A 24,750-nucleotide genomic window follows, 5' to 3' on the forward strand; every position below is an offset into this window, starting at 1 on the left:
GATTATTTTCTCATTTATTTGCCCAAACCCAACACAGAATGCTCCCCATTCCATCTATGCATGAGGAATTAGAACCTATAAAATTATTTGCCTATGGCTTGCATGAGTGCAAACTTCATAGTCCTTGTGGCTAGCAAGAGCTACTAGCAAGCTCACAGAGTGAGAACTTGTGTAATTAATCCTGGCAAGCAGAACCGTCCAAAGGTTGGGAAGTAGCAAAAATATGAACTGAACCAAAACCCAAATATTCAATATGCTATCATGTTGAAAGGGCAGATGGTATACTTGACATACACATATATAAATAAAGCATAATAAAAACACTCTTGTGTTGCAGGTGATGCTGTCATTTGAAGGTGATAAAGGTATATTGGTGCCAGCATAATAGTATAAAGACAGCTAAATACTGATGAGGAACACAAAATCAGAGGCCTGCAGATAACACTGCTGCACATGCCCTAACGAAAAGTGCAGTACCTGCTAAGATCCATTTGCAGTGTTGCCAGAATTAGAGACGGAGAAATGCTTTCAAGCCCCAACTCAGACTGCCACTGCCAAGTCAGTGAAAAAATCAGAACTCGTGATTCTGAAGCTGTGTCAGAAGGGATCAGCAAGACAGCTGAAGTCCAAACTGGTTCAAGTGAAGAGACAGAAAACATGATTTTGAAGACTTTTACCATCATTCCTCCCAGATAACGCAGAGATTTCTGCAGCACTGAAGGGCAAAGCTCAGCGCCTTGGGTGAAGTTCAACAATAACACAGGGTCTAGAGCTCTTGCATTTGGAGTGGATGTCCTCACTTTATTTCCTGACAACAGGCTGGCATTGCACCAACAGAATGACCTCTGGCTCAAGAGGCAAGCTTTCATTTATTGCTCAATTACTTTTTATATTTCACCTTGCCTTGCAGCACCGAGGCCAGTGCCATATGCTATGACAGCAATCAAGAACATGCAACAGTTGGATAGGATCTTCTAGGGAACATAAGTACATGCAAAAATATCCTGATCACTCTGCACTGCAGTGAAAAGGTGAAAATGGGGTCTGCTGCAGGAAGGCATAACCAATGACAAATCAGAACTGGGCTGAATTCAGGGAAACTCTTACCTTACAACTAGAAAACGAAGACAGATTTCATGCTTTTTAATGTGACTTACATGTATTGGTGCAATCTGAACTGAAATAATCTCCTCAGCATCTCCTACAGCATCAGTCAAAGGAGTAGAAAGAAACACAGGGATGATCTGATCTATTTTCAGAGAGAGGCAACTCGTAACAAAACAATCTGGAGGCAGGGGGTAAACCCACTAAAAAACACCACAAGACTCATCTAATTCACAGCTTATCCTTCAAATAACATTCAACAAGGAAGGTAGGTCAAGAATCAAAAAAAATGGAAAATATACTGTGAGCACCTTCAACAACAAAAGAACAGGAAAGCATCTAATCAAAACACTGATACCATATACACACATATAGTTCTGGATATGAATGAAATACTACCCAATGTATCGAGTGAAAAGATGCCTTCAAGACAGGATTACCTGAGGGCTTACATTCCAATTCACCGGTATCGTAAACTAATATTTATGACCAAGTTAGTAAGGCTATGACTGATTGCAACAAGATCACTACAGACAGAAGGTGTCTTTATCTGTTGTATTAACTTCAGTTTAGACTGGAATGTGAATATTTTTTCTAATCAGAGCTAGGAGAAAAGCTGAAGAACTTGCCCAAGAATGATACTTTATAATAATGTTTTATTTATGGCACTGTAAAACACTCATTAATCCCTTGCTTTCATTATTTAATACGCAGTACTACTAGGTACCAGATCTACATTTAGTTTGTAAAGCAAATGCAAAAAGAATGAACTCAGCCTGACAAGTTCCAAACACATTATGGCCTAAGAAAGAATAAATCTTGCACACGAAAAGCAGAAAAAGATTAGTGGAGGTTATTTCTTATTTAAGTCTTAGGAACTGCATTATAGACACTTTCCCCTCGAATTACTATATTTCGATATTTCATTTCAACTTACTCAGACTTCTTTTCACAAGTCTTAGAGGACTCTTCTATCTTTTTCTCCAGTTCCAACACAAGTTCCTCTTTGCTCAAAAGGGTTTGTTGTGTCTGAATCAGTTCTTCTATTACTGTTTTTAACCTGGAAGACATAGATTTCAGAAACCTACACTGTGAATATATAAACAGTAAATATTTGGGAACCTTTTTTTTTTTTTCCTGAAGATGAAAAGGAGCATTACTTTTTATCTTACTTAGTGCTTGGTGATCTTTTTTTGTGGATATACCTTTATATTATGCTATTAACCCATAAAACTACAGATCCCACACTAGCCTCTGTATACATACAAGGTTACAGAACGATCTGCTGCCTGCAGGCTCTCCGATCAAGATTATTTTTTTCCAGAATGTGTGATGAGTTCTTTGAATTAATGCTTTCCTAATTACACTGCTAAATTATGAGACACTTTACGAAAGATGAAAGACTTCCAGCTTCTACAGTACATAAATACACAGAATCAGTAGCTGGGCTATATTCACCTCTAGAAATAAAAATACAAATTGACACTTTACGTTGTAAGGGTGATCTGTATAATTAACTTTTTTAAAGCCATACAATCTTTGGTAACGGTTAATTCAAAGGAAAGATAAAACTTTTACAAGGACACTCAATACTAACAGAGAAGGGGTTACTGCACATTAACACTTTCCAATTATACTGGCAAGCATTACAACAGCCAAAAAGACAACAAATGCACAATACCATTTGTATTTTGAACAATGCAGATAAATAGCTCACACGATGCTGACTTCCAAAATACGTATTAAAATATATCTGTTGACTTCAAGCAATTGTTAAGCCAGGAGAACAATTTTTAAAAACTAACCCAATAAATATGTACCACATCTCCTTGGCATTCACCCACCCATCTTTAACTATCTTACTCTGCTTCCTCTGTATTTTCGAGGCCCATTTTTTAAAAAAAGTTATTGAAGTAAAGAGTTAAACAAAGGCAAAATACATATAGTACTTACCACTGCACAGATGTATTGCTCAAAATCATTCTAGATTAGGGAGTGGCACTGAAGGTCAACTGAGAGTAATTTACATGGATGCTAGACATCCAGGAGAACATGTTTCGTGTCCATATATACTAAACTAAATGATCTGATTCTAAACATTGAATTAGCTCTCTCCTCCCAGTCTAATTTATACAATGTTGATTACATATGTTCTTTATTCAGACAGTCCTGGATGTTATCTTGGATGACTTAGATTACTATAAAAAAGCCATCTAGTGAACGATAAAAGTTTATTTCCCAAATGAACAAGCATCTGCATGTGTTTATCTTGAGATAAGGGAAATACTTAAAACATTTCTCTCAAAGTAATATTCCCAAAGCTCCCTTCTTAACAAACATTTTTATTGGTTTTAGGCTAGTACAGTCTGTATGCTGAACTCAGAAATGATAATTTTCTTACACTGGGTCTTCAATTCACTATCAAATTTTTTCTTTCAAAACCTTCCTAAAAAATAACTACCAATTTTGTAACTACGGATACTGGTTTTTTGATCAGCTTTCTAATCAAAATTTTAATCAACATTGTATTGGCTTAACAATTGTTTTACAGGAAGCAGATGTTACATCTCATGATCAAGGACCAATATTCAAGAAATTAAAACTAAATTAAAAAGACTGTTCGTCACTGGAAGGTATGCGTGTATACATGCAGAAACAGCGTATTAAAATATTTTAACATTTCAAAAATATTAGCTTTAATATTGCAGCATCACATTGAAATAGAAAGTTGATGTAGTTCTCCCTCAAATTTCAGAGATACCTTAGGATGTTTGTATTTATCCTCATGAAAACAAAACAAAGCAACCATATACACACTAACTTGTCTCCTTGTATTCAACCACTATTGTTTGTTTTAAAAAATTTTATTCCAACTGGCTAGAACTGACATCTCTGCATCTGCCTTGTATCATCTTGGTTGTGGTTTGTCAGAGAGAGTTTCTGGTGGCCTTTTATTTGCCTCTTGGGTAAAATCAGTTTACAAAAGGGGTTTGATTCCTAACCAGTTAGTCACTATAATACTTGTAACCTTTCAACAACCACAGAATCCCAAATTGTCAGGTTTGAACAGCATGAAAACACATGTAAATGAGACAAAACCAAATCTAGAAAGCAGATACCTTCAGATTAGGATCGGCCACCTGGAAAGCTGCCTTTCATATTTCTTTAGTCATTAGCACCCTTCTGCATCAAATATCAATAAAAATAAATCCTTGTGCTTACAGAAGATTTTTTAAATTCATTTGGACATGAATTCATATGCCCACTGATCAACACCTACTTCATTCTTGGCTGCCTCCTCTCAGTTTTTAATGCATGCATCTTTGTAGCATAAACTTTTATTATGTTACACTTTTCAGACAATCTCAATATTAGTCAGTGACAGTCATCAACATTTATCAGGACAGACCACACTTCTCTCACTGCTTAGAAAGGTTAGCTAGTCAACATTGACTTTTAGATACCTCCCTCTGTCAACACTTTATTCACAAATACAAACTTACTGAAAAATGTACAAGTGAGCCAACTTTCTCATCATGTTTCCTTAATATGTATTTTATGAAACCCTTTAAATAATAATGTATGTACAGCTGACGTTTTTCCCTCACATACTTGATAAATTAACTGATTCAACCACAAATTACTGATTCCAAATCAATATACATCTTTGAATCTGTTAAAAGTCTGTGAAATAAATTCACTATGTGTACGGCATTTATTTTCTTTGGTAAATACTGAAGGTAGTCCTCCTCTGAAGAAACATAATGATGTAGTATTTTGAAGATCCAATGCCATGATCTCAATACTAAAGACCAACAGTCAAATTCCTATTATTTCGGCACATACAAAACAGGTTCTTAAAAAGTCATCATCTTGGATAAAGGATGTAATACACTTATCTTACTTGTGAATTTCTAGTTACGAACAGTAAATTGATGCAAGTATCTGTGGGGTGGTTTGGGCTGTTGTGGTTTTAAAGCAAGATTATAACACAATATATCTTAAATTCAGTTAACAAGGTATATAGCATAGGCAGTTATAAGAGAACTAAACAATTTTAAAAGGGCTCTCATCTGTGCTAAAAAGCAATTTTTAAAAAAGGACAAAAAGGATAAGAACAAACACTTTTTACAGTGCCAGGAGCTAGTGGAGCTTTGCAAAATTCTGCACTACTTAATATGTTCATAATAATCCAAATAAAAGAACAGTTTAATAAGTGACAAAGCATGTTGACTGCACAATGTTATTTGAGGTAAGGGGAAGGGGTTGAACATTAAGAATACAAAACTATTATTCCGGATCTTATGATACTCAATAACTGGACTGCCATTTAGAAGATTAATTTCAATGCATATTGAAATAGGTGAATACACAAGGGGAAAAACAATCCAAAGCTTAATTTATGTGGTGAATGGCTCTAAGTTGACCATTACCAATCAGAAATGAGATCTTGGAACTACAGTAGAGGTTTCTGTGAAAATACTGGCTAGATATATACCACGGTCGTCATAAAATCAAACAGAACAATTCTCTACGATTTGTTACAAACAAAGCAGAACAAGGATACAGTGAAACCTCAATATGCCTTTCTCTAAACCACATCTGGATTACCTGTGCAATTCTGGTCATTCATCTCAAGGACAATACAGTAAACATTCAAAAACCTGAAAACATTCAAATAAAGATGACAACCTTGATAAAGGATATTAGTAAGTTTTGTGAAAGGACTGACTAAAGCTAAAGATGGCTCTAAAAAAAAGATCACAGATGAGAAGTATGACATGGGTCTACAATATATGCAGAAAGGAATAGATTGTTCCTATTCTCTTCCAAAACAAGTGTTTAAGGCCCATAAAATTGAACTCAGATGTAGCAGGTTCACATAATGCAACATTAAACTATGGAATTCCTTGTCTGAAAATTCTGTGGACACCAGATACTTGTACATAATGAAACTGACTGGACAAACTCATGAAAGAAAAATACTTCTAAGGCTATTATAAACAAATACTACTTCTGTGTCAAAACATTTCTGAGCTGAAAAGTAGGGGAGGCTGAGAGACCTTCTGAGGAAACAGTATTGCACAATCATCCTGTTCTTGTTCTCCTCCCTAAACTCTTCCCCATTGTCTAATGTAATACAGAAGAAAATCGGCCAGGTCAATCTTCGATCTGACCTAAAACAGTTAAAACTTTTTTGATTGGGGTCCCAAATCCATACCAGAAAAGTGAACACCTTAAAGACAGCAACACTTAAAAAGAGCTATTTGATTCCTGTTCCAAAAAGAGTATCACACCATAAAATTTCTCTCCCAAATTCACAAAAAAAATCAAAATAGGTGAATATAAGATTTGTAACACAACACATCAGAAATGTGTGTATGTAGGCAAATACGCAAACACACGTCTAAAACACAAATAAGCATTTCATCAGAATAATTTACTAGAAAAGCAGCATTTCATCTCTTTCACTTCGACACGCTGATGTCTTATTTCTAAACAATGGGATACAGAAAACAAGCCAAACAAGAAATTATTTCTCTTTTTGAAGAATGGATGGAAGAATCTTTGAAAAACTTCAACACTACATTGAAAAGAGGGATTCAGTACATGTATTTTTCCTGTTACTGTGCTGAAGTACACCTAGATGTACAACACTTACATAATTTAAGCAGGAATAATCTTGATTTAGTAATGATGCAGAATATATTACAAACAGAAACACATATAAAGGGAAGGAAGGGGCTTTATTTATCATGGGATCCTTTCATAAGAAAGATGCAGCTGCTTCAGGACTAAAGAGGAGTCTGATAAAGGATGCTGAAACTTCATATTAAGTAGGCTATTTCCATCCCTATTAAAGAATAAATTCACAAAACTAATCAGATTGCACAAGATGATTAATGACTTCAAAAAGGAATTACTAAAATCCAGAGATTCTGCCATGTTGAGAAAATACAGGGATTAGAATAATCTGCAGAAGATACTGCAGTGTGTTTACATTTAAAATACCTCACTGCTACTACAACTCCCTATGATTGTGGTTTTTCAGAAAAACCTACAAGAAATAAGGATGATAGTTTGATTAAGCAGATCAAAATTTTTAAAAAACCCACAACACACCACTGATACCTTATTTGGATCAGTTAAGCTTTTTAAAGGAAAAAAAACAACTTCAAATAAGTAAAACATAGTCTGAAATACAGTAGAGGCAACAAAAACATCACCAACCAATGAAATTTTCCTTTTCAAATTGTTATGATCAATGTAAAAAAAGATTACATGTACAATTAATAGTTGCAGTCTCACAAGTGACTGCATTGGACCATTTTCTGTCAAAAGTTGAGGCTGATAGCATAGTAAGAAAGAACATCTTAACCTCAGCAGGAGGTTTGTCTCCCAGAAACAAATTATTAAAGGTGAAGCTGGTAAAAGTAATGGAAATATTTAACTAGGCAATATATTAACAAAACACACAGAGAGGTAGTTTATCACTCTGAATAGCTAAAAGCTCCATGAAATGTAATACAACAGCTCCATCTGTGTTAGTCAGTTAATATATTTTAAAGGTTATAATAATGAAGAATTTCCTTTGGAAAATGAAAGCAAACAGTTACAAAATGAGTGAAATAAATATATTCATTAGAATTTTCTGCATGGCAATTTAAATCACTGACTACATTACTGTACCGTGGTTTAATCAAAATATTTCAGTATTTTTCCTAGAGTGCTGAATATGGAAAGACTTTTGGGAAGATGAATCAGTACGTTCCCAAGGAGGATTCATGATGGATTTGGGCCATTGAATAAATTAACTGGCAAGGAAAGGAATATATATTCAAAGTGCTGGTAAGTTTCTGGAGGGTGGGAGAGGAGTATTTTGTGCAAAGGAACAATAAAACCGGCATGGAAAATAGTCTATAGCATGAAAATATTATTATTACAAAACGGACTTTAAAAATGCAGACACAGCTATGAGATGATCTGAGTATACACATGTATAACAGCATTTCCAAAGGATGAAAGATTCGTAAAGACTTACGTGACTTGTAAACTTTCTGCTGTTAGATTATTCCACATGATCTCATTAGCTTGAAGGTTTTCATTTTCTTCTAATAAAGACGTATCAAACTCTATTTCTTGTTCAACAACTTCTGATGACCTAATTTAGTAAATAAATGTTGTATTTTCAACATTAACATCTTTGAGTAGACCATAAAGAAAATAAACACATTTTGAATTATTTTAATAACTATAATATAGTTAAATTTACATATGAAATAAAAGAAAAAGGAGAAACTAGATACATATTCTTTTTCCTTTGAATAAATAACAAAGTCTTAAAATCCTACCAGATACTAAAATAGCATACAGTTTTTTAAATCAAGATCACAGCATAAGCAAAGTTCTCAAGGGGTATCAATGTGAACGGGTCTACTCTTAGGTGATCCTGTTATAAACCTGCATGTGACAATTACCGATTCACACATAACACCAAAAAAGGTAACGCAAGAAGTATTAGGACTGTTTCTGCATATACTAATACAAAGCAGCAGTTCAATAAATGGCAAACACCGTTTACTTTTAAAGTAAAAAACTTCCTTGCATTATCTGCATACCTTGTAGACTCAGGCACTGCTCAACCTGAAATAACTGCAGAGTACAGACAGGTAGCTAGAGTTCACTTTAAACCAGTATTTGCACAATAAATAAAGCAGAGAAACTTAGTTTAGCCCAGAACGCAAAATGCATCCAAATAAACAGTAGGTCAGCTCACACTGAATCTGGACTATCATGTGTAGTCTGCTGTCAGTATCAAATTATGGCTCTTCACATCTAACAACCATAACAGGAATTTTGTTCCTCTGAAGGCAGCCAAAGAGATGGATGATTAAAGAAACAATCAGGTTAAAAACCTGACTTTCAGCCAGTTTTCTGTACGTGCAAGTAGAACACTTTTCAAACTAGGATAAAGATTTACAAGTAACAATGTAAAAGGGACCAAACAGAAACAAATTGATCACTTAAGCACTGTTGCAGTGTAATGCAAGGTTTTCTCAAAAAGAAACATGAGCATGCACACTAAGATGAAAATGTGTACCTGTGAGTATCTATGAAGTCATTATACTCAGAGTTAGGATCTATCTGTTCAACTGAGGTCTGGATCTCTTTATGGACATTCACAATCTCTTCTGTTACAAGACTAGTGATCTGGCTATACTCATCCAAGATTCCTTTTCTAGAGAGGAAAAAAAATCATAGTGTATAACATGGCACTGAAGGCATAGATAGCATTGAAGATAGTTCAAAATTTCAATTTGCTGTTTCTATAAACTCTTGTTGCAACTGGCTAAGAAGGGAAAAAATAAGACAATATATTACTTGAAGAAATAACAGATCAGCTGCGGCCTTTTTCTTAGAAATTGGCTATGAGTCAGAAGTCTCTAAAACCATACTCCTTGTATTGATTTCAGTACCTCTATAAAGGGTAGCTGAACTCAAAACTGTTAGAGATTACAAGGAAGAGGACTGTATACAGTTCATTGATGACACTCTTTCTCACAAAGGACTTAACATGCACGTTATAACCTATACTAAGGCTTGTCATGTTCTGACTGGTAATTATATTCTGGCATAAAGCAAAACAAACCACAAAACAATGTGCATTTCCTATAAAATCTGAATTTCTTTATTGTTTTAGCTATCTTGGTCACTCAAGACAAAAACAGGCATAAATCACAAGTTAGCATGTATTTACAAGAAACAAAATCAAGCAAGAAGTTCCTGTAAGTAAATACAAGCAACCCAACCTTATCTTTACCTGCTTCTGAGAGTGGGAAAAACAAAGCTGGTAAGAGAATAGTAAAAGAATAGGTGATATTTTGCCACTGCTCTCAATTGCATCCAGTGACATATCCTCAGTATTCTCTTTAAGTTTCAGCTTTCCACAAATTACCTGCCAAATAATTTCCTATTTGATCTTTGACAAACTTGCTAGCATGCCAGGCTGTGAAGCACAGTAGGATTTCTTAAAATACTGATGAATTTTGGCCAGCCCACAAGGACACCCAGAGAAAAAAGTATCAACAGATTTTTCTTGGATAAGATCTGAAGTTACATTTACTCTGTAAGAAAAGTTACGTGATTGGATTTTTTCAATACTTCTTAGGAGGAGAAAACAGACAAGCAAAAGCATTAACTCTTGCTTTGCCCATGAACAACATGTGTGAAAAGGTTACAGAAAATAGTCCACAGTGTGATTAAAAGATAGACAAATATCAACTACAGCAATACCATATGGAAGAGAAAGGGAATCTACAACAATTAAAAAAAAATTCATTAGCAACATTAATCTACACTTCTTCAAGTTTACTGAACCAATTTATCTGCAAAATCAAGACAATTAAGGAAGTATGTTTCACACAGATGACCACACTGAGCTCTACACCTGTAATCACCACCTCTTTTTGTACACCAAAGGTACTACAAAGCAGCAATTTTCCAATCATTCAGATCTCACAAAATATGTCTATGTAGTGACAAGAGTATTTTTTTACAGATTTTTACTCCAGACAGCAAAGGTGAGCAGTTTAAATAGGTTCTTGTTCCATCATAAAATTCCTCAGTGAATTATCATATCTCAAAATTCTGAAAAATCACCTTAATTATAACACACAAATTTAACTGCAGCCTTTTGCTGTGATTTTACATACAAAATTAAGACAAAAAAGACCATACAGAGACTACTACGAAGATCTATTTGATTTAGATACCTGCACCAGAATCAAAGGAATTAGTATGATACTCCATAGGGCAGTTAATGGTGCCTGCACCACACAAGCATGTACAGCATGAAATCCCCAACTCTCCTTCACTTCCTGTGTGCTGAAGTCAAGATGAAAGTAGACTTCTTAGAAGGTAAGAAGATGAGTTAAAGAAGAGTGCCTCATATCTGAATGAACAATACCTACAAAAAACCAGTAAGTACCCTTTCATTTAGGCTAACACAGCAGAAAAAGATCTACAAAACGGACTCCCTAACCAACTCCCATTCTTCAGGGAAGACAAACAGGCAGCATGGTGATTACAAACCAGAAAAGAGGGCTTAAAGTCCTCATTGTCTGTTCTCCAAGATCATCAGCTTGCATGTCTTCTGTAATGATGTAAAAAAAGATCTTTCAGGAAAAAGGTAATTGTATTTTTAAGGTTGGATTCCTTACAGTGAGACCAAATTTACAGTGTTGTTACTTCTCACACACACACACGATTAACCATGCATCTGCCTGGCACTCCTCCATAATGACTTTCAAGACAGTCGGCCAATTTAAACCAAATTTGTTGTTGGTGGAATTCTGTAAAAACAAGACTATCAAAGAGGCAACAGACTTGCTGTAGTATACCAGCTGAAGGACAAAACATGAGCTCAGCTATAAACACTGCAGTTAATCTGTAAGATTTTAAAGTTTTATGAGAGGACGATGCCTTGCTAGAATGTTTAAGTAATCACTCAAAATTACTGTCTGTATTATTTGGATAGACTTTTGCCAATTGAAACATTAAAACATCTTTTTTCATTACCCCCGACACACAATTAGTTAACTAGTTTATTATTTTCAAATAATCCTACAATTTAGTTAGTATACTACACATATATAAAATTTCACAAGTTAAAAATATGTAAGAATACATCTTACAGGGCTTTAATCATTTCTTCTTGCATCTTCTGTAGTGAATCAAGTAACAGAGGAAGCGTAGTATCATAATACTGGTGCTGATGTAACTGTGCTCCTTTCAGTGCCAACACATACTGATTATGCAACATATGAAGCTTCATAGTGGCTTTATCACACCGATCTTTGGCTTTTTCAGTCTCTTTTCCTAAGAGAAAAAAAAAAAAAGAAAAAATCATGCGGTGATTAAAAAATATACGACTTGTAGATGACACAAATCTAGCAGATTTACGGTAAACTTGCACCTTTTTCTACAGGAGTACGAAGAAGATAAAATCTGACCATTTTCACATCATTAGTAAGACCAAATATCTTGGTTTTCTAATTAGAAGACTAAATAAGAAAAAAACTGCTGTATTTTCTTTGAGCAGAAATGTGAGAATTCTTTATCTAAAAGTATATAGAAACCACTATCTCCACAAGTATAAAAATTATACAACTATTAAGAATAAAGAACAAAACTCATACACATGACTACCATAACGCTAACCTTTTATTTGTCTCATAGCAAAAAAAACCAAACTTTTTTTTTAGGAAGAAAGAGATTTTCTAGTAAGTCAGATCCATGACTGACTGAAAATCTGTCATTCATTGTGAGCAGTAATTCTACTGTTACGTATCATTCCAATATAGCATCAATGCAGTCTGCATATGGGTAGTTAAAATCTCACACTATTACTCCTGTCCAAAATGGGCAGCTTCTCCACTACAATTTAACATCTCCTTATCACTGGAAGTATTATGATCAGGAAGCTGGATCCTCAGTCTCAGCTCTATACTACTAAGAGATTCAAAGTCCTCAAGTTCATGCTGACCAGTTGAGTGCCGAACCTGAGAGCTACAAGTCACCTGTTCTATTCCTTGCCACAGTAACTGCACAACTATGTGGCACACGTTTTTACAATTTTCAAAAAAACTCCGGTGACACATAACTTTGCAACTTCCTAGTACCATTCAGGTCTAGTGCTATGCTAGCTGAAAGCATTCTCCACCTCCCTGCCCCTTCACTCTCCAATGTAAATCTTCTTTGCTTTCATGTAAACCTTTACTTCATATGTGCCACGGGTATGAAAAATAGATTCTACCATTCTCTGCAATACATCTTTTACATATTAGATTACATACTCTCCTCTTCTGCCCGATCTTCTAAACTTCATACAAACAGACCTACAGGTCTTCCCTTCTAAGTCCTGTTGTCTTTTTGCAGTTGACTGGTTCACAATCTTACACAAGTGCAACTTCATTCAAAACTCAAAGCCAATGAGTAACTTTACATTCTAGATACCTCTAGCTCATTTGAGAGAGAGTGAGAGCTTTAATACCATACAAACATAGTATCACTCATTACTTTTGCTTTGGCATCTGATCCTGCCAAGTAATACTAATTTTTAGGACTCACCTCTCATTTTTTCCAATTATTTTTAACTCTACAGCTGCCCTCCCATGCACTTTCAATGCATTCAAGGCATAGTGATGCCTGGAAATTTAACAAAACACTGAAACACTGAAACACTACCCAAACCTAACTTCAACATATATCCTGCAATGTCCCATAGGATACATTATTCTGACAGGACCTCATTAATAACCATTCTCCAAGAAGCTTTATGCAAACATTTTTGCATGTCTACTAGAATATTTTCAACTTGATCATGTATTGCCCTTCTCATAAAAGAGTATGACGTTATTTTGACATGATTCCTTACTGAGACACATATGATCTTATTCACATCCTTGTTATCTTTTTGATATTTATGAACTGTCTTAATACCTTTTCAGGAACCTAAGGCATTGTAAATGAAACCTGTATCTGCAATAATGAAATGCAGATTCACAACTACCTCCACAAGTAAGCATACACTAACTAAAGCAATCTCCTTCAGACTGCTACATTTCTTATAATCTTAAAATAGTTAAAGTAATAAAAAAGATTGTCTTCTAACATTTCTACCACCTGTCACAGAGTAGTCTTGAAAAAATAAAAAGGAAGCATTCATAGCTAAGTGGCAGAACAAAGGCTTGAGAGCAGACCTTGAAAAGCTGAAGTTGTATCACATGAGGAATATACAAATGACTATGAACTGCAATGAATTAAAATACAGAAACACATTAAGGCACGTCAAAAAAAAGTTGAGGGAAAAACCTGTAAAACAGTAACAAATCCTCTTTCATATACCTTGGAGTCAAAAGGCTTGTCAGAAAATGTAAAGGACAGTCACTATACAAAAGGAGCTGGCAGGGGGAAAAAAATAATTATTTTTGCATCTGTGTTCACCATGAAAAAACTTCAGAGATTTCCATGTCTCTCAATGAGAAAGTCAATGAATCTCTCCTCATGTGTCATTAAAAGAGGTCAGAGAATAAATGAAATAAAAAGAAATTGAGGACTGGATGGTGTTTAGCTTTAGAATTTTAAAGGAAATTGAGTAAGTTTTAGCTTAAATACAATTTTCAGTTTTTACAGGAGGAAGCAGGCACTCAGTGGAGTGCCCCAGAAATATTAGTTGGGTCCTCATATATGAGGTGATACAGATGATAATGAAGATGTTGTCTGAGGGGATCAAACAGGGGAACCAGATGGGAAGAACTGGGAAAAAAACCTTAAGATGTACTGATTAAATCACAAAATGGTAATCACAGCGTGAATATTTATAGATGCATATGAGGAAAAAAATACTCAAGTTTAGTAATCTGTTGTGAGCTTACCGAATGCACTCAGGCATGAGATCTTAGGGTTACTATAGAAAGATCAATGGAAATGTTAACTCAGTGTCCAGCAGTCATCAGACAAGATGTTACTTAGCAAAGGGCTAGACAGCATTATTATGCCACTTATTAGATCCACATAAAACAGCATGCAATTTTTTCACCTCAAGGAAGATATACTCAAAATGAAAAAGGTTTAGAGAAGGGCATCAAGCATCACAAAGGTAGGAAACGCAAAGTATCCTGAAGGAATAACTAAAATGAGGACTGCTGAAGCACAAGGAGACTGAGGAGCAACATACAAGAAGAGAAATACAGTTAACGGACCTTCCCAATCTCCTTCAATGTAACTGTAAGGCATTATATGGAAAGAGTATGTAATTTGTTAAAAACACAGGACATTCTTCCTCAACTAGCATGTAGCTGATCTGTAAAATCTTTTGGTGAAAGTTATTGTAAGCATGAAAAACTTGTGCAGTTTCATGGTGAATGGACATGTGTACACAAAAAGAATCCTGAAGAGCTACTAAGGCAGCACTTTTGACTCAGGAATTCCCTAGGTAACTATGAAGTTGAGACAGCTGTCTGTTTGTCCTTTCATATGGCTTTCTGGACATTTACTACCTCACCACTGTCAGCTACATTTTAAACAAGAATAATAAAAAATACTTTAAAAGGATATTATATCTGTCATTTAATTGAAAACAATCTCAACTGCTGACCTAATTTTATATGTGGAAGGAACATACTTCTTACACGATAGTTTAGCTAAATGAACAAAGTCAATCTGCACAACAAAGACAAAATCCATCTCCAGAGTTGCACCAGAGGAGTATTTCTCATTTAGGTATAAATGAAATAATCCATTTTAAAAACTTCTGTAAAACTGTTTTGGAGAGACAACAATCTCAACTCTTACTAAATTTTTTGCCAGAGATAACAGGTTTTGTCTCTGTGAAACAATCAAAACTCATATTTCACTGAAAGACTGGATTTTTTCTATTTCCTCAAAACATAAAAAATTAGCATTGTTTATTTCCAAATTAAATATAGCTCATTTGAAGGAAACAACAAAACCAAAAACCAAATCCTAACACATCACACCCAGAATAACATCCTGAAAGATTCTACCAAACATGTGCATGTCTCGACACCAATGTACCAATACAATGGGATGGTATACCATCCCATTTTCACATCTGCCTTGACTAAATTCCTTCCATATATATAAAATGCCAAACCAGAATACCTCAACTACTTTCAGAATAATTCTAAGTATCATATACACTCAGTTTCTAAACACAGTAGGCTACAGTGTCAACCTGGTCATCTGCAGACCAAGATGTAGACACTGTAATGTCTTTCTGGAGAAAGAGAGGCATGTGCATGTGAAGAAATAAAAGAAAGTGACTGAAGAGGGTTTGGAGGGGACTGCATTGCACAGGGGACACAGAGGACTGGGTTTGTATAGTGAGTGGATGAAAGAGGAGAAGACAAGGCAGCTGGAAGTCAAAGCTGGAAGCACCAAGTTTTGCTTGCCCTAGCCCATTCCCTTGGGAGATACACTGGCCAGGGAAAAAGGAAGAGGGAGACAATGTGGTAGCAGACAGAGGAATGCTGGATTATTTCTTGGGTTTATTGCATGTTTGGCCACTCCTACTCAAGTATGCCCTAGAGTACATAATCCAAAATTACCTCTATATGTCATAGTTTAAAGGCTTAAAAACTACAACTTCTCCATGCATGTATTTAAAATACATACCCTATCGGCTTTCAGCTTACCAGAAACCAGCATATGTCAAACTATACCATGTACCAGCACGGGCTTCTGACCCACAAACCACAACAAAGAGTCTTCAACAGTTAAACTGAACACTTACACTAAAAATTATCAAAAACACATAACCAGAGATTTATCAATACTATTTCTCTTTCAGAAACCTCACTAATGGCTAAACTGTCCCATTTTCCCATCTGCCTCAAGGACTGAATTCTTTTGCTATACATTATTCCTCAGCAGAACACATTGACTAATTACAAAATAAATAAAATTATCATAAACACTCAATTTTTAAATACAGCTTTTGGATCTACCATTAATATAAGAAACACAGCTACAGTATTACTCCCATATTATAATTTATTTTTTAAAGCAGCAAAACACAGTAAGGCAGAGTACACGGTTGTTCTACATGTCAATTAGCACAGATGAAAACATCCAATTTTCTTTATCTGTATACCAAATTTTATAAATAGATCTAATTATAATTCTACTGCTGACAAAACTTGTTGTTGACAAAACTGTTCAATGTTTATAGAAACCGTATATACAACGTCATGCCATAAACAGAATTATGCAGCTTGAAAAGCTAATTATGAAAGTTTGACATTTGCAAAGAAAAGGCTGGCATTCTTTTTAAAACATTCTAGAGAGTCAAGTACTTCAATTTCTAATAAAAACTTTTTTAAGATTTTACTACACACAGTATAACACAGCCATCCAGAAGAAAATATTTTAGGGTATTTTCTATTAAAAAGGTAGATTTGCTATTCCACAGTTCTTACAGTTATAAGTATTAGTCTCTTGTAGCCTAATATTCACCTAAAATGGAAGAACAGAAACTGCATAAGACAACGAGACCAAATGAGAAAAAATTAAGCTCATAATGTTCACTTCCTCTTTTTCTAAGTAAGTATCAATATACAGTACAAATGCCCCAAATAAAATTCACTTGCAGAAAATAAATATTGCAAATACAGAAAATTTTCAACATATGGTGGATTACAAAGAAATAATTATACTGAAGAGCTCAGCTTTTAACACCTTAGAACTTTCTCCAATTGGTAAAAAATTGTAAGTCAAAGCTTGTATTCCTTTATAGAATCACAGAATGGTTTGGGTTTGAAGGGACCTTAAAGATCACCTATTTCCAGCCCCACTGCCATGGGCAGGGACACCTTCCACTAGGCCAGGTTGCTCAAAGCCCCATCCAGCCTGGCCTTCAACACTCCCAGGGATGGGGCATCCACAGCTGCTCTGGGAAACCTGTTCCAGTGTCTCAGCGCCCTCACAGTAAAGAGTTTCTTCCTCATATCTAATCTAAATCTACCCTCTTTCAGCTTACATCCATTCCCTTGTCCTACCACTACATGCCCCTGCAAAAAGTCCCTCTCCCGCTTCCCTGTAGGCCCCTTTAGGTGCTGGCAGGCTGCTGTAAGGTCTCCCAGAGCCTTCTCCTCTCCAGGCTGAACAACCCCAACTCTCGCAGCCTGTCTTCATGGGAGAGGTGCTCCAGCCCTCGATCACCTTCATGGCCTTCTATGGACTCACTCCAGGTTCCTCTTATGCTGGGGACTCCAGGTCTGAATGCAGCACTCCAGGTGGGCTCTCACGAAAGCAGAGCAGAGCGGGAGAATCACCTCCCCCAACCTGCTGGCCATGCTTGCTGTGATGCAGCCCAGGGTACAGTTGGCTTTCTGGGCTGCAAGTGCACATTGCCAGGCCATGCTGAACTTCTCATCCCAACAGCTGTACAAGTCCTTCTCCTCTGGGCTGCTCTCTAATACGTTCACTGTTTTAGTTACCATCAATTTCAATAAAATTTAACACTTGTCTTCAAATTTGCATTATAGATTTTGATGTTTTATTCAAACAGCAAAATTCTGACTCTGTGGAATACACAGAGTAAAGCACCCACTAATTGGCAGAGGACAAGGATCCACCTCCTGAAGGTTACCCGTAACATGACGTTTAAGACTCAAGTCAAGACTTGGTATAAGCTCAGCTGTTCAGATTTCAAATTCAGCTTCATGATAGCATAGATTAAAGAAATGACAAAGGCTTACAGCTACTGTTGTTTCGGCAACAGAAAATTCCAGTTCAGCTGTTTGAGTTACAGCCCCTCAGCTAAAACTTACATGCAAGTAAATGCCCCAAAGACGACATTATTTTCTCAAAAATCTGTTCTTTTCAAAGAGAAACAGCACACAGTGAAAATCTCAGGTTTGACTAACATGAAATACAAAGCTTTCCCCTCAAAATCAGAAGCTCAAACAAAAACATTTTAAATTGGTTAACTAGAGAAACATGTCACAAAGAATTCCAGAACTGAATGTAGTAATAAGTACTTCTTTATGTCTACACTATAGATCAGCTACTAGCAAAACAGCTCAACACTATACTTCAATGGATGCACACTACCTTGAGCCCTGAACTTCTGTTTCATTATACACGTAACAAATCAGCCTTTCAGCTCAGACAAAACCCTAATGATATCCCACTGTATAGAAAGATTGTATTTTTTTGTCTCGGTGTTGCTTTGCAACAATGGTAAGGAAAACTGTCTTCAAGACCTCCTGGAAGTATCAGCTATTAAGCTATTTGTTCTTAAGTTTGTTTTGGTTTTATTTGACTTGTTTCTTTGGGACCTTTGAGAACAAGAAAGAAGAAAAAAAGTTTCAAAGAATAAAAACTTGAGAAGATATAGAAGCTAACAACTTGTCAACATCTAAGCCTGTATTCATACTTGAGATGCTCTCCCAATTTTTTGCATCTTTAAGTCTTTGCTACAAATATCATAATTGCTCTTTAAGGAGACATAATAGAAATACTAAATAGTTTGTGAAAACAACATAAACCTGTCAGAGTTAGGCACGCTTTGGAATATCTCCAATTACAAATAATTTCTTGTCTAGTTTTCATAAATCTCAGAAAAAGTCTTTCCAGAGTCCACAGTTACAGTATTTCAAGACAGACTGCTTCTTGACTCTCACTCTTTGGAACTTTAGCAATACCAATAGGTATGACCTTCGGCCATTCTGAAGTGATGACAAAGTGTTCATAAAAGAGACAATGGAGATCATTGTAAAGGTTTAATTCACAACAGATGAACTGTTTAACTTTCTGGTTTTATAGGTCCTGGCATTTACCATGACATTGGATTCAGTGCACAGTGAATGCTGTCCCATGAAGAAACACTAATGAAGATGGTGTCCATCTGACAAAGGAGAATATAAATTTAATATGCAAGTCCAGGTTTTGACAACTAATTTAATTTAGTTTCAAAAGCATGCAAAGACACACCTGACATGACAATGGAGGGTTATATCCCCAACAGAAACACAGTGAGGAACCTTAGTGGAAACAGGAAAGCAGCAGAATTACAGGACAAAATGAAAATTTGAAGGGCAAATGGAAGAGATACACATGAGTAACGGGGGGGGGGGGGGGGGGGGGGGGGGGGGGCAGGGAAGAAAATCTTCATACATAAATACAACTGTGACTAACAATCCCAGAAAAACCTGAGAGGACAAGAACATGTCAAGAGTTCAATAACTGCCTCTGTAGTTCAGGAACAACAAAAAGCAAATCCACCTAAATTTCTGGGTATGGGTAAACACACAGAAAACCAGGGGAGGAGATGCTACAATAAATGTGGGCACCAATGATACTGCCAGAGGAAACCTGGACAGTATCAAAAGTAACTACAGAGCTCTTGGGGCAGTTGTCAAGGTCATTGGGGCCCAAGTGGTGTCCTCCTTAATCCTATCACATTGTAAGTAGCTGCAGAGCTGGTGCTGGCAACAAGGTTTTGGGTTCTGCCACCATATGACCCCATTTGCAGACCACCACCTGCTTGGGAGATAGGAAGCACCTTAGTAAGCTGGGTAAAACTGTTTTTGGCAAGAGCATGCCTTACCTCATTGAGAGGGCTTTAAGCTAGGAACAACAGAGGAGGGAAAGAATGACCCACAGTCCTGAGGTAGCAATGGGTGAGACTGCTGATCAAAAGGCATGGTGTGATGTGATAGGAAGGTGTCACAAAGTAAAATAAATGAGGCTTGGATGGGGTCACCTCCAGCACCTGCACACAGGCAAGGAGGTTCCTCCTTGGCATCACTCCAAGGCATCACTGTGGAAAAATCTCCCCAGATTTTCTCCAGAAACTCAACATGCTGGGGTGCCATGCTTAAGTTCTTGTATACTACTGCATGCAGCACAGAATAAACATGATGAGCTAAGAGATCTGTGTGCTGTTGCAGGGCTACAATCTTGTCAGGATCACAGAGGTGTGGTGGGATGATTCCCATGACTGCAATGAAGAGATACAGGCTCTTGGGGAAAGACAAGCCAGGCAGACAAGGAGAAGGAGTTGCCCTTTATGTGAGACAGCAGCTGGAGCACATGGAGCTCTGCCTGGAGACGGAGGAGGAGCCAACTAACAGTTTATACATTAGGATTAAAGACAGGATAGCGAAGGTCCCAGGAAAAGCCAAGAAGCTTCATTTCAGAGTTGTTGGAACTCTCTGTATTATAACCTCACTAGAGTACCATAGCATTTGATTTCAGAAAAGTTTAAAATGAAAAAAAAATTTAAAAAAGGGGGGGGGGGGGGGGGAAGGGAGGGAAAGCATCATGGCTTTTGCCTTTTTTTTTTTTGAGTGAAGTAACAATCCTCCTCTGAGAAAACATGCAAATCATCAGTGTATAGTAATGTTTCAGACAGAAAAAACATTTCACCCTTGGTTTGCTTTAGAATCTTTTATTTTTGTAAATAACAGCACTACAGTATAAAGCTGTCAATGCACATAGTGATCTATCAGACATTTCACAATGTTCATGATAGCAGTTTTTCAAACAATTTCCCAGAACTGCATTCATCTTTTCATCTACGTATTTTTCAGCATTTTCAGTAACTGAGGTAATTTCTGAGTATCTTGCTGTCTCCACATTTGTTTATCAGTAACAAACCTCCCATAAAGTCACTTCCTTATTTATTTCAACTCTGGAGACACAAATTTTCACAGAGCACTATTCCATTGTGCCTGGAAAAGAGTATTCCTTTATATTATTTGTTTCCATTATTGTACTGAACATATTCATTATACTCTGGAATAAGATGACTAAGTCTTTCAAATAGGTCTTCCTCTAACAATTTTTTTAAAGCAATAAAATACTATTACATTGGAGAATCATAAAGTTTGACTTAAATCTATTTACACAGATTGATAAGTGGTTTGAATACTAGTGGGACAACAGCATGATCTTTCTCTTAAGTGAATTTTGGTAAGGACTAAGCACGTCTTAAATTAAAGCAAATAATTTTAAAACCTACATATGACAGAAAAAAAAGACTACCCTTGCAGTGATGTATCAAGCCAATGTATCTACATATATTCAGGGTAACTGATTCACAATACTGAAGAATGTTAAACAATTTACAGTGAATTCCGGACAAAAATTTATTGCCTCCTGCTTTTGCAGGCAACCCTCTAAATTCTCCATTTTTTCTACTGAGCATTTCCTCATTGTTTGTTCTATTTCCCAAGCCTTCATCATTGAATAGGAAAAACAAAGCTCAAAGAACTTGCTTTATAATTGATTATTCTCTATTACGAATTTAATTAATTTTGGGAGCTTCCTGACCCAAGTTATCTGCTTAAACTCAGTAAGTATTACATATAATGTTAGGTATGTCTAAATAGCATAGGTGATTATTAAAGTTATTTCCTCATATGAAAGTTCTTATATAAACCACTACTGACACAACTTTCATCCAGTGACATGACTTCTGAAGTGTAATGTTTCCTGTGCTGAGCATGGCTTCATTTCCCCAAGACCAGAATAGAACAGACTATTTCATTTGGAAGGGGCGTACAACAACCACCCAGTCCAACTGCCTGAACAATTCAGGGCTGACTAAGAAGTTAAATCATGTTACTCAGGGCATTGTCCAAACGCCTCTCAAACACTGACAGGCATGGGGGGCATCCACCACCTCTCCAGGAAGCCTCTTCCAGTGCTTGACCACCCTCTTTTCCTCATGTCCAGTGTGAACCTCCCCTGGCACAGCTTTGAGCCCTTCCCAGGTGACCTGTCACTGGGTCCCGGGGGGGAAGAGCTCAGCACCTCCTTCTCCCCTTCCCCTCCCCAGGCAGCTGCAGAGAGCAACGGGGTGGCCCCTCCGCCTCCTGGTCTCCAAACCAGACCACCCCAAAGCCCTCAGCCGCTCCTCACAGGACATGCCTTCCAGCCCTCCCACCAGCGATGTCGCTCCCCTCTGGGCACATTCAAGGACCCTCACGTCCTTCTTACATGGTGGGGCCCAGCCCTGCACACAGTGCTCCAGGTGAGGCCGCAGCAGCGCCGGACACAGCGGGACAATCCCCTCTCCTGCCCGGCTGGCCGTGCTGTGCTGGGGGCACCCCAGGGTGCGGGCTGCCCTCCTGGCTGCCAGGGCTCACTGCTGACCCACGCTGAGCCTGCTGCCCACCAGCACCGCCAGCGCCCTCCCTGCAGGGATGCTCTCCAGGCACCCCTCTCCCAGTTTACACTTGTGCCCAGAAATCAGAAGACTTTAAAAATAATTTATACCAATCTACAATGTAGTTTATGCAAACTGCTGCAACTAAACTAGGACAGCTTTAACTGGTAGCTCTGTCTCAGGAAGCAAACTTGGAAATTAGCAAGTGACCAGCCTTATCATCACTCTCCAAATAAAGAGATGCAAATGCAGTGGTCTTAAATGACTTGGGTTTCACAAGACCAAAATCACAAAGATAAGAGAGAAGGTAGGATCTTGGCTTTTAATCTCTAAGGTCTTTTTTCCCTTTATGTCTTGCATTTCTTCAACAAATAAAATCACCCACTCCCTTCTCCACTCATTCCTGAGAAAGGTGTAAGAAGTTTTTTGCCAAACCTTATTTAACAAATTAATGACTGCAAATAACAAATAGTTGTCTCATGAGAAAAAACTATATGTATATACTTACAGAGTTCAAATTTGCAGAATACCAGACCTAAACTTGAGTTAAGAATTACTTCAATAAAGTATCTGCTTAACGTTAAGATGAACAAATAACATAGTATAAAAATAGTAAAAATTAAAGTGCTATCTTTTGAACTTTTGTCACATGCTTGAGCTAATAAGCACCCCTAGTAAATTCTTTCAGACCTATAAGTGCTGGTGTGTGAGGACTGAGGAGAGCACACCTTGCGGTTGCATGACCATGTTGAGTGGAAACAATATACCTAAGCTGGTCCCACATCCAGAAGAAGTCTCCAAGATCTCTTGACTCTGCACTCCCCACATTTTCTGCTCTAGAAGCTTTATTTTAAACAGAAAAAACAACTCCTAGCCCTTGCAAACAGCATTGGTAGTGTCTATGAGTTGAAATGCTTACAGCAGGTTATCAATCTGAATCCCATCCAGCCTGCTGATGTTTGTGAATAGGACAAATCAGTTCGGCCAGTGTTACTTGTTTTGCCTTAAGAATGTGAGAGTTACAGTCAAAAATAAACTCAACAAATACCCTACTAGGAGTCTCCCTAATCTCAGCAACAACTGAAGGTGACACATGCTTCCAGGAAATGTAGTAGTATAATCACAATTTTACAGGCATCTCAGAATGAACGCACCAGCCATCTAATAAAAGTATTTTCTGGCCACACAGCTATTACGAAGAATAGTAGAAGAATAATTTCATTTAGCAAAAGCTTTTTCAACAGCTTCCCTATTTATCATAGATACAGCTTATCCTGTCATGCAACTTCAGTATATACCACAGAAGACACCAGTTCTGAAGTACTAAATCGCAAGAGTCGCAGGGATAGGAAAATGTTCCTCCAGCAGATGCAATGCTGTATAATATTCTAGGTGTACTCGTAATATTTCTAATCTCTAAATCACAGTGTTGTCAGGGAATACAAATCAACCTAGGGAACCGTGGTACAATATTCTTTGCTGCTGCTGTAGCAGCAGAAAATGAGATTATGACATTAAATACTTAGAATCAATATAGTTTTCCTGTAGCATTTACTGCAGATCCATTCTGTCACATAAAAATGTTGCAACATAGTTTCTACATTCAATCAGTAATTAACTAGTAACAAGAACACAATAAACACCTGTAACAGATGTATTTACATGAAAACCGTAATTTTTGCTAAAGATTACATTGTATTAAAATCCAGTATGAACCTCCCAAACACTGGCTCTATCCCATCTTGCAATATTAACTGTTATAAGAGCAACTATTTCACACTTAAACATCTAACACCAAGATCAGCTACAAAAATAGACTAAATTGTTAAGAATGAATGCTTTAGAATATTTTTTTTAATATAAGGCAAAGAGAAAATTATTGTTTATGATTTCATGTAGTCATTTCTTGACTTAATTTTTATATAGCAGTAAGTAGTGTTTAATAA

At 36.8% G+C, this 24,750-nt stretch overlaps 1 protein-coding gene across 5 annotated transcripts in view; it reads right to left on the reverse strand.

The window, feature by feature from the left end:
- FER (FER tyrosine kinase) overlaps nucleotides 1-24,750 on the reverse strand; it is a 192,821-nt gene that overhangs the window by 135,851 nt on the left and 32,220 nt on the right. For all 5 annotated transcript variants that reach the window (XM_056324261.1, XM_056324263.1, XM_056324262.1 and 2 more), the window contains 4 exons: nucleotides 11,799-11,982; nucleotides 9,206-9,343; nucleotides 8,147-8,266; nucleotides 2,042-2,164 (listed from right to left, as the gene is read on the reverse strand). In XM_056324261.1, coding sequence (XP_056180236.1) covers nucleotides 2,042-2,164; nucleotides 8,147-8,266; nucleotides 9,206-9,343; nucleotides 11,799-11,982 — 565 coding nt within the window. The remainder of the gene's footprint in view (nucleotides 1-2,041; nucleotides 2,165-8,146; nucleotides 8,267-9,205; nucleotides 9,344-11,798; nucleotides 11,983-24,750) is intronic.

Source organism: Falco biarmicus, chromosome Z (genome assembly GCF_023638135.1).
Source record: "Falco biarmicus isolate bFalBia1 chromosome Z, bFalBia1.pri, whole genome shotgun sequence".
NCBI lineage: Eukaryota > Metazoa > Chordata > Aves > Falconiformes > Falconidae > Falco > Falco biarmicus.